This window comes from Nuphar pumila, chromosome 11, assembly GCF_984573655.1.
Source record: "Nuphar pumila chromosome 11, dmNupPumi1.hap1.1, whole genome shotgun sequence".
Lineage (NCBI taxonomy): Eukaryota > Viridiplantae > Streptophyta > Magnoliopsida > Nymphaeales > Nymphaeaceae > Nuphar > Nuphar pumila.
This window is the reverse complement of record NC_143259.1, coordinates 38,466,237-38,477,640: the sequence shown is the minus strand read 5'-3', so window position 1 is coordinate 38,477,640 and position 11,404 is coordinate 38,466,237. Positions and strand designations below refer to the sequence as shown.

General features: G+C 40.2%; 1 protein-coding gene across 2 annotated transcripts in view; it reads left to right on the top strand.

Moving 5' to 3' along the window:
- Nucleotides 1-364: 364 nt before the first annotated feature.
- LOC149822279 (protein MOR1-like) overlaps nt 365-11,404 on the top strand; it is a 92,725-nt gene continuing 81,685 nt past the window's right edge. For both annotated transcript variants that reach the window (XM_089980941.1, XM_089980940.1), the window contains exons 1-3: nt 365-653; nt 968-1,073; nt 1,329-1,452. In XM_089980941.1, the coding sequence (XP_089837067.1) occupies nt 494-653; nt 968-1,073; nt 1,329-1,452 (390 nt within the window). In that variant the 5' untranslated portion in view covers nt 365-493. The remainder of the gene's footprint in view (nt 654-967; nt 1,074-1,328; nt 1,453-11,404) is intronic.

Sequence of the window (11,404 nt, the reverse complement as noted above, 5' to 3'; positions counted from 1 at the left end):
ATTGATACCTCTACTTTCATCGGCCATTTGTAAAACTGCTTTACTTTGGACGAATTCTCTTCGTCCCATTCTTCTTATCTTAATATAATTCTTTTCTTTCCTCTAAAAACACAATTTTGTTAGAAAGCTTTGCATAAAGTAAGTGAATTCGAAATTCAAATCACAGTGGACTCGGGTCTTAAGGTCTATCGGGTCCGACCCACTATCATCGAAATTTTGAAAAAAAAAGTGAACGGGAATTTTCCTCATTAGGAGAGAGACTAGAGAGAGAAAAATCTAGAGAGCAGAAAAGGTAGAAGAGAGAGAAAGAGAGATCGACCGAGGCATCATCTGCTTTTTCCAATAGAGAGAGAGAGAGAGGAGAGGGAGAAATTCAGAGAGGGAGAGAGAGAGAGAGAGAGAGAGAGAGAGAAAGAGAGGAAACCGATCTATCTATCTGCTTTTCCAAGAGAGAAGACGAAGAAGAAGAAGAAGAAGAAGAAGAGGGAGAAGGATGTCCGAAGATGATAAGCTTCTTAAGGAAGCTAAGAAACTGCCGTGGGAGGAGCGACTCTCCCACAAGAATTGGAAGGTCAGGAACGATGCCAACATCGACCTGGCCTCCCTCTGCGAATCCATCTCCGACCCCAAGGATCCACGCTTCCGCGAGTTCGGTACAACCCCTCAATTCGATCGGTCTCTCTTCGCCCTTCCCCGATCTCGAATTACATCAGAACCGGGGGGACTTTCGCGTTTCGATCCCGATTCGCCTTGTTTTGGGCCGGATTCTTGCAATGTTGATGCGGATATGGGGAATTAGGGCTTTCTTTTTCATGTTTCAGTGATGGTGCTTTGGTGGTGTTAGGGTTTCGTTTTTGTGGACGTTTTTTTTTCTCTTCATTTTTTATTCGATGAGGTTGGGTATTGCGTTTCAGGAGGAAAACTTAATTCATTTTCTGGTGTGTCATTTTCGTGCTTTGTTTTGTAGCCTCGTTGTTTAGGAAGACCGTGGCCGATTCAAATGCTCCTGTACAAGAGAAAGCCCTAGATGCATTGATTGCATTTCTACGTGCCGCTGACGCTGATGCCGGAAGGTAGGGATTCACTTCTATTGAATCCGATAAATCTTTTATCGGAAAATTTGGAATCTGATTGTGGCGTTGTTGCTCCCTTTTTTCTCCTGTAGTATGACGATACACAATTGCAGCAATGAAATCATTTCAAATTTTATCGATTTGAAGTGTTCTTAGTATCGTCATTATGATTATGGATCTTCTGATCGTCTTGATTGGTGTAACTATCACTAGTTTGTTTTCGAATTTGCCTCATTTGCGTTTTTTGCAATGCAGATATGCTAAGGAGGTATGTGATGCAATCGTTGCAAAATGCCTTACGGGCCGTCCAAAGACGGTGGAGAAGGCGCAGGTGTCGTTTCTACTCTGGGTGGAGTTGGAGGCTGTTGAAGTGTTTCTGGTAAGAATTGGTTCCTGTGGTTCTTAAAATTCATTATCCTTTGTTTATTGGCCCCACATACCAAAACTGGTTCATTTGGCTCTCGAAATGTTGTTTTTGTTCTTTTCCACCTCTCAAGCTCCCTTCGTGGTTGTTTTGTGGATACTGTTGCATCTTTATTGTAGGAAACTTTATAAGACAACACTTCACTTGTCTTCTTTTTTGGGATTTGATAGAATTATTGGTTTTCTATTCCCCGAGTCTGATATTTAGTGGCTTGACCTCTACTCTAGGCTTGTCTGGTTAAATGCATTAAATAAAGCATAGTAGCTACACATTGCCTGCATTCTGACCTTCTAGTGTATATAGTACACATGTCTTGCATTCTGCAACACCCAAAGTACACTATGGTATGCTTTAGTGTGACAGGCCGGTGTTGTAACTTGGAGAGCATGCGTGTAGGGCCTCTCAATTTTGTCACAAGAGCTGAATATGGTTTCAATTTGCACTTTGGTTGTTGCAGAGACCATTTTCTACTCTTTTGTAGGAAGATTTATTCGACTCCCTTAACATAACATTTAACATTAGATCATGATTGAAACACAGTTTTTCTTTGTCCATGTTATTAAGGCGTCATGTTGCTTGCTTTGCTATGCGACAGCATGTATCTGATATAAGCAACTAAACCATCTGTCAAGTGGTCAAAAAGTAGGGTAGAAATGATAGACATCCCTTTTGCTCTGTATGAAGTAACCTTCTGAGATCTCCATTTTGAACCTCTCTTTGCTTTGTTGGGATGTAGATAACAAACCCATTTGGTGATTGTGAAGTTTAGTTTGTCCTTAGAAGCCTCACGAGCTCCACCCCAGAGACATAGTCCGAGATATTTGAGAATGGTTCCATGCGTTTTTATTTACATCCGCTAGATATTGTCCCATATGGATCTTATATGTCAAGATGTCTCTAGGTATTTGATGGTCAGGTTTCATGCCTACAACAAAAGACTTTCGTTATGGGACTCATATATCTGGCCCACATCGAGGTAATTTGTTTACACTTGTGACCATTAATTTTGGGACTTATGACCCTTCAGAAGTGCATATACCAATCATGTGTGATTTCTTATGTGGTAGCATTACACATAATAGTACATTGATTGGGTTGATGGGTCAAGGGTTGTTTTTATTGGAAGATTAAAGCGTTGAAGCTAGTTCCTACTCCTTACCCTAGGGTGGCTGATTACTATGGTGTCAAACGTTTGATAGAGAGCAGCTTCTTGGTTCAATGCTGTTGTTTCGGAACATCTTAATTTTTTTTATTGCTATTCCTATGAGCAAAGAGGATGCTGAACATGCCTTATTTCATTATGCTGTGTCTCCCAAAATCTGTCTTCGGAATGGCATCATGGGCACTTCTCTTCCATCTTATCAAAACCTTTTGAACTTCTTAATTTATCGTTCTATTCTAAAGTTTTCAGATTTAATCTGAAAACAAAGCATGGTTGGATTGTCATTCTTTTGTGGAACTTTGTGGGAGATATTTTGCTCCATAAATGGTCAACGCCCGATATTGTTTATTTATTTATTTATTTTATTAACATTCTGGAGGTAAGATCATAATGTTGGATTTCTGGTCTTTTAACAAGGATGACAACTAACTATCATTCCTCACTTTTGTGGGCAGTATAATCCCTAGGTGCAGTGGTGCACAAGCTGGTTCCTTCAGGCTTTGTTTGTCATCTCCCATTACTTCAATTTAATTCGTTTGTCTAAAAATGTGTTATTCCTTGATTTTAAACCATGGCCTGACGTAGCCTCAAGTGTGGTAGGCCAGATTTGAAATTAAAGGGTGGACACTGCTGGGTAGCCTATTAAATATCAGGTAGGCTGCTCCTTTGGTCTGGTTTTGTGCTGCTCTTGGAGCTCAAGCTCAAAAAAGACCAGGCCTAGGTGTGGTCGATTTTATAAGTGGGCTGAACTTGAAGGGCCTGCCTGTTATGTATTGTCTAGCTTCACTTTGGCATGGGTAACTGGGTTAAGTCGACCCTTTTCTGGATTTGGGGAGGCCGCTTTGAACCTTCGTGTCCAAAGTTTACAAATTAGATTGGGATGATAGCCAAAGTCTAGACACACTTTTATGGTACGTACATTGTTTAGTAACAACTGAAGCTCTGTTCCAGTTCATGCAACTAGGGGTGGGCATCGGCCCGGCCCGGCCCATTTACTAACGGACCGGGTTTCAGCCCGGTTCTTAAATGGCTCGGGTTTGAAGAGAGGCCCATGGCCTGACCCAATCTTAAAATGCATAAATGCTTGACTAGAATTATGGATTTATGAGAGAATAGCAAGTTCCCATGCAACTAATTCCTAATTAGTGCAACTAATTAGTAATAATTAACAAATAGCAAGTTCCCATGCAACTAATTAGATAAATAATAATAGTTATCCAAGTTACTATGTAATAGTTAATTTTAAATTTTTTTATATTATTAAAAAAATCAATAAATAACTCAGGCCCATAGGGCTGGCCCGAGCCCGGCCCACATATATAACGGGCTGGGTTTCGGCCCGGTACCTAACAGGCCTGAGCCTAAAATCATGGCCCAAACCCGGCCCATGACGGGCCCGGTTGGCTTGGACCATCGGGCTGCCGGGCCGGTTGCTGCTCACCCCTACATGCAACAAAGGAGCCTATGATGGCCTTGACTTGACCAGTCCTTTGGGCCTGAGAATTGATCTTGCATTTTCCCCACGAGGGGCCCACATATTAGACTTAACATATGAAGTCAGTTTCACCATGAACATGATTGCATCCACCCCAACTTGTACTGCAGTTCATCAATATTAATCTCCACATCAACACCCAGCCAACTCTGCTACACAGCTATGATAGCTGATGGTCCTTAATTGCTTCTCCATATAACATTTGCATGACTTTTGGATTGCTCATTCCATGTGTAATTTGAATGGTCTGGTAATTTTCTTGCTCTACTTTTGAAAGTTTTTATGAGCTACGTGCTCTGTTATTGTGAATATCGAGAAGGAGCGCAGGAAGAGAGGAGAGAGAGAGAGGAGAGAGGAGAGAGGAGAGAGGAGAGAGGAGAGAGGAGAGGGAATACTTGGAATCGGCAGCCACACTTCCTTTTCTTTTTCTGTGTGTCTACACTAATCATCATTAGGGTAAATAGGTTACAGATCCTTTTTACAATGACGGGATTACCCTTAGTTAGTAATGAACATTACATTATAACATAACATACACTTGGCCTATATGGGTATGGATCCTTTACTGGATCTATATCCGATCTGGATTCTAATACCCTCCCTCAAGTTGTGCATGGGATTGGACCATGTGCAACTTGTTCTTCAGATACCAAAAGCGGTTACTTGTGAGACCTTTGGTGAACATATCAGCAACTTGGTCTTCTGAAGGCACATAAACCGGTTCAATCTCTTTATCTGCTACCTTTTGTCTGATGAAGTGTTGGTCAATCTCAATATGTTTGGTTCGACCGTGATGAACAGGATTGAACCTATGTCACATGGGTGCGGGTGCGGGTGCGGGTGCGACACGGGTGCGACACAATTTTAAAATTTTTGGACACGGGGACTCGGCAAAATATATATATATATATATATATATAATTTTATTTTATTTTTAAAATGCCACAGGTGTCTGTGCAGTCACAGACTGTGACTGTGCACAGTCACAGACTGTGACTGTGCACAGGCACAGCACTGTGCACTGTGCACAGTCACAGACTGTGCACAGTGCACACTGCAAAGACTGTGCACACTGCAAAGACTGCACAGTCACAGTGCCTTTTTTATATATTTTTTTTAAAAAAAAAATATAAAAAATTAGTTTTTTAGAGACATTTTTGGACTCGGTCAAAGTTGACCGAGTCCAAAATGTGGACGGACTCGGCCTGGACTCGTTGACCGAGTCCGACTCGGCGTTGACCGAGTCCGGGCCGAGTCCGAAGCCGCACCCGAGTCCGCACCCGTGTCGGGGCGTGTCGACTCGGGTGCGGCACCTCCTTAGCCGAGTCCGTGTGACATAGGATTGAACGCAATTTGTATTGCACTTTTATTGTCACACATGAGGACTGAACTTGAGATACTCTCTCCCATCTCTGTAAGGAGATGCCTAATCCAGGTTACTTCTGCTGTGGTAGCTGCCATAGATCTATATTCTGCCTCTGTGCTAGATCTTGCCACAGCTTTCTGTTTTCTGCTACTCCATGAGATAAGATTACTCCCAATGAAAACACAATATCCTAAAACAAACCTTCTTTCATCTGGGTCCCCTGCCCAGTCTGCATCTGTATAGGCCAATATGTCATGTTTTGGTGTTGCCCATGAAGATTGAGCATACTTGAGACCATCACCCACCGTGCCTTTTAGATATCGGAGAATACGTTTGACGGCATCCATATGACCTATCTTTGGTTCATGCATAAACTGAGATACTTGATTTACAGAATATACAATGTCTGGTCTAGTAAAGGTAAGATACTGTAACATGCCCACTAAGCTGCGATACTTGCTGGCGTCAGGATATAATTCGCCATCACAAATGCTGAGTTTTTGATTGATAACACTGGGTGTAGGCACAGGTTTGCAATTGTAATGAAATATGCGGAAAAGCAAAGAGTGCACTAAGCACTTACAACATCTACTAATGAACAAACAAAAAGGGGCTAATACCCAAACCCACAAGAGACAACACAACATAAAAATATAAATGCCTCTTATTGAAAGAGAGAGAGCTCTCAAGAGTAAGAAATACAAGAGGGGAGCACCCCTATTTATACACAAGAGAAGGAGAGGGAGAGGGCCAAGAGGCCTTAAAAGGAGAGCCACCTAGGGGGCTCCCCATGTAGTCGTTGGGAGCCCCCAACGGTCACTAATGTGACCGTTGGAGGCCCCATCGACTACATGGTGGGGCCCCTTTTGAGTGAGCAAAAAACAAAAAAATAAAAAATACATTTTACAAAAAATAAAGAGAAAAATAAACTAAGAAAAACAAGTACCCCTATCGGGTACTTGTGAAATGACAGAAATACCCCTATCGGGTATTATATATATATAAATATATATATATATATGAATTACATATATTTTAACACCCTCCCTCAAGCTTTACGGGGATATAACCGAAAGCTTGTTAAGGAGAAACAAAAACCGAGGAGCCGCAAGAGCCTTAGTGAAGAAGTCCGCCAACTGGTACTCTGATGTGACGTAAGGTAGTGCTATAGTTCCTCTTAGGTATTCATCCCGAACGTAATGGCAATCCATCTCAATATGTTTAGTACGCTCATGGAAGGTGTGATTGCTTGCAATATAGATTGCGCTTTTGTTGTCACAACACATCTTCGAAGGAGTAGAGATGACAATGCCCATATCACTGAGGAGGCTTCTTAGCCACACAAGTTCCATGGTTGTAGTGGCCATAGCACGATATTCTGCTTCCGTCGAGGACAATGATACTTTGTGTTGCTTCTTGCATCTCCACGAAATCATAGAGTCACCTAAGAAAACACAAAAACCGGTAGTTGAGACACGGTCATTGGGATTTCCTCCCCAATCTGCATCAGTATAAGCAATTAAATCAAGTGACGAGGCAAAAGAAAGAAAAACTCCCTTAGTTATGGTATTTTTGATATATCTGACAATCCTTAAGACTGCACTCATGTGCACGGTTGTAGGTGCATGTTGAAACTGACTGACAGAGTGGACGGCATGAGCAATGTCTGGCCGTGTGATGGATAGGTAGGTTAGAGACCCAACAAGTTGCCGGTAGGGAGTAGGATCTTCGAGAGGTGTTCCATCTTCCAACCTTAATTTTGCATTGATGACTTCTGGGGTTTCTGACTTCTTGTCATCGGAGATACCCGATTTGGAACAGATGTCAGCAGCAAGTTTCATCTGAGAGAGAATGTACCCTCGAGGAGAGTACGCCACTTCAATTCCTAAAAAATATCTTAAGAAACCAAGGTCAGACATATCAAAATTTTCTTTCAAAACCTTTTTAATATCATTAATGCCTTGCTCATCACTTCCTGTGATGATCATATCATCAACATAAAGTAGTAAAATAACTACAGATGACCCTGCACTTTTCACAAACAAAGCAGTGTCAGTATAACATGAACGAAAATTTAAACTTGTCATTACATTACTAAATCTATCATGCCAAGCCTTTGGAGCTTGTTTTAAACCATATAATGCCTTTTTAAGTTTAAGAATTTTATTTTTACCAATACATACTCCTGGTGGGGGATCCATGTAAACTTCTTCATTTAATTCGCCATTTAGAAATGCATTCTTAACATCAAGTTGATAGATAGGCCATTTCTTTACAGACGCAATAGCAATAAGAGTCCTAACACTAGTCATTCTAGCAACAGGTGCGAAGGTTTCTTCATAATCTATACCATATTCCTGAGCATATCCTTTAGCTACTAATCGTGCTTTATAACGTTCTAATGAACCATCACTCTTGGTTTTAATTTTGAAGACCCATCTACATCCTATTGATTTCTTTCCAGTGGGTAACGAAGTTATTTCCCAAGTTTTTGCTTTTTCAAGGGCACTAAGCTCTAAGTTCATGGCTTCAACCCATTGGGGAATATTTTTGGCCTCATTATAGTGTGAAGGTTCATGAAATGAATATAATGCAATTAGACATGCTCTATATCTAGGAGTTAGGGACTCATAGGAAACAAACCTATTTGGAGGATTGGAGATCCGACTGGATCTCCTTAAAGATGTTTCTTCAATGTCGGATCCTTGAGAGTATTTTTCTAAGGCACTTATCTGAGTTTGTTGACCACGCCTAACATATGTTTGGATTGGTCTATTATTCTCATCTACAGCATTATCAAGAGGGATTTCCTCTAGGTCATTCAAAGACTCATTAGAGATTTCCTCTTCTTGAGGAGTCTCATCTTCTTGAGATAGAAGATCAAATAAAAAAGTATATTCACTTTCGTCAATATCTTTAGTTTTCACAAAACCATTTTCATTTTCCAAAAAAGTTACATCTTTGGATACATAGAGTTTGTTATTTTTCAAGTCAAAACATCTAAAACCCTTTTGATTTTCTCCATAACCCAAGAAAACGCATTCAATAGCTTTAGGAGATAATTTGTCCCGTTTATGAGTAAGGACAAAACATTTACATCCAAAAACTCTTAATCTATTGAAGTTAGGTGTTCTTTCAAATAGTTTTTCGTATGAAGATGTATTTTGTAAGGATGAAGATATCATTCTATTTATTAAATAAGTTGAGGTTAAGGCCGCTTCTGCCCAAAAATTCTTTGGAATTTCTTTGGAAATAAGGAGTGTCCTAGTGGTTTCCATGATATGTCTATGCTTTCTTTCGGCCAAGCCGTTTTGTTGAGGAGTCCTAGGACACGATCTTTGATGACAAATCCCATTTACTTCTAAATAGTTTTGAAATTCATTTGATAAATATTCTCCACCCGAATCGGATCTAAGAGTAGAGATATTACTTGAAAATTGATTTTTAACTATCATATGAAATTTTTTAAAAAACTCAAAGACTTCGGATTTTAAATTGAGGAAGTAGATCCATACATACCTAGTATAGTCATCGATGAAAGTGACATAATAGGAGTACCCTCCTTTAGACATGACGGGGGAAGGACCCCAAACGTCCGAATGGACTAACTCAAAAGGTCTTTTGGATACAAAAGTCCGGTTTGAAAAAGGAGTAGATTTCATTTTGCCAAAAATACAATTCTTGCAAACAAAATGTTTCTCATTACAAAATTTCTTTCCAAATGGAAAGGAGTACATTTTTGAGAAACTTGGATGTCCAAGTCTTTGATGCCAAATATCAATATTTTTATCTTGGACATGGTTACAAAAAGAGTTAATGGGGAGTTTCAAGTTGCTCATGTAATAGAGATCTCCCCTTCTATGGCCTTGCCCAATCAGCTTCCCGGACCGGAGATCCTGTATAGAGCAATCCTTAGTTGAGAAGGAGATTTTACATCCATGATCGCATATTTGAGCAACAGAGAGGAGATTTAAATTAAGTTGAGGTACAACTCTCACGTTTGGCACAAAGAAGTCTTTTGAAAAGTTTAAGGTTCCAAAACTTTTAACTTGTAAAGATGTACCATCGGCAGTTGAAACATAGGAGTTTTTGAAATTATTACATAAATCGGAAAGCTCATTTTCAAGGGGGGTAATATGAAAGGAAGCTCCAGAGTCAAGGATCCAAGACTACATACCTGGAGGAGAGGAGGAAGCTACGGCGGCACCCGAAGTTGATGGAATCTTGAGTAGAGTTTGTAGTGCCTCCGATAGTTGAGCAAGAGAAAAAGAGTCCGTTCCTTTGATTGCTTCCTCTTTCTTTTGAGTAGCTTCTTCAACGTAAGCAACTTTATTTTTTGGTGCTTCATTCAACTTAGGGCAATTAGGTCTTATATGACCCGGTTCTTGACAATGATGGCAAATGGCTTTTCTATAGTTGCCATTATAGTTATTTTGTCTTCCAAAATGTGGAGGTTTGTAGGTTTTCATATGGTTGCCGGGTTTGGATACGGCCAAGACATCATTTCCTCCTTTAATCATGCCAAGACGGGTTTCTTCTTGGCATATTTCGGCTATGACATCTTCCAAGGGAAGAGGCTTTGATCTATGTAGGAGGGAGGATCTAACTTGTTCATATTTGGGCCTAAGCCCATGTAAAAATTGGAAAAAGTGTTCTTTTTCCATTTGTTCTCTCCTTAATTCCACATCTATATTAGAAACCCATTTTGGTTCTAGTAAGGATAGCTCATCCCATAGAGGGCCAAGAGTGCTAAAGTAATCCCTAACACTCATTTCTCCTTGCTTGATAGTCCGGATTTTTTCTTGAAGAAAGAATTGACGAGCAAGGTCTTTTTGTGTAAACATACCTTTCATGAAGAACCATGCTTCATTTGCCATCCTAAATTTGGCAATGTTGGCGCAAATCTTGAGCTCCACATTATTCATGAACCAAGCAAGAATCTTGGCATGCTTACTCTCCCAATCTTCTATTTTAGATTGGTGATCTTCAATGGCCTTTAAGCGGGCATCTCCTTCAAGAGCTTTTTCTTGATCGCCTTCCATCTTAGTTAGTTGGAGTTGTGGTTCCGGAATGGTGCCCATAACGTATCCCCAAAGCTTTTTCCCTTTGAGGTTGTTTTCCATGGCGGCGGCCCACATCATGTAGTTGGAACCATTGAGCTTGAAGGAGCGATCAATCTTTTGTTCTCCTTCCATAATAACCACTTACAAGAGAATATCAAGGAGAGAGAAACAAAAAAAACAAATATAGCTACACCACTAGCTATATTAAAAAGAAGAGCATACACAAGGCTCTGATACCATGTAATGAAATATGCGGAAAAGCAAAGAGTGCACTAAGCACTTACAACATCTACTAATGAACAAACAAAGAGGGGCTAATACCCAAACCCACAAGAGACAACACAACATAAAAATATAAATGCCTCTTATTGAAAGAGAGAGAGCTCTCAAGAGTAAGAAATACAAGAGGGGAGCACCCCTATTTATACACAAGAGAAGGAGAGGGAGAGGGCCAAGAGGCCTTAAAAGGAGAGCGACCTAGGGGGCTCCCCATGTAGTCGTTGGGAGCCCCCAACGGTCACTAATGTGACCGTTGGAGGCCCCATCGACTACATGGTGGGGCCCCTTTTGAGTGAGCAAAAAACAAAAAAATAAAAAATACATTTTACAAAAAATAAAGAGAAAAATAAACTAAGAAAAACAAGTACCCCTATCGGGTACTTGTGAAATGACAGAAATACCCCTATCGGGTATTATATATATATAAATATATATATATATATATATATATATATATATATATATATATATATATGAATTACATATATTTTAACAGCAATCTGTCATTCCTGCTTTGGCCAAAAGATCAAGAGTGTATTTGT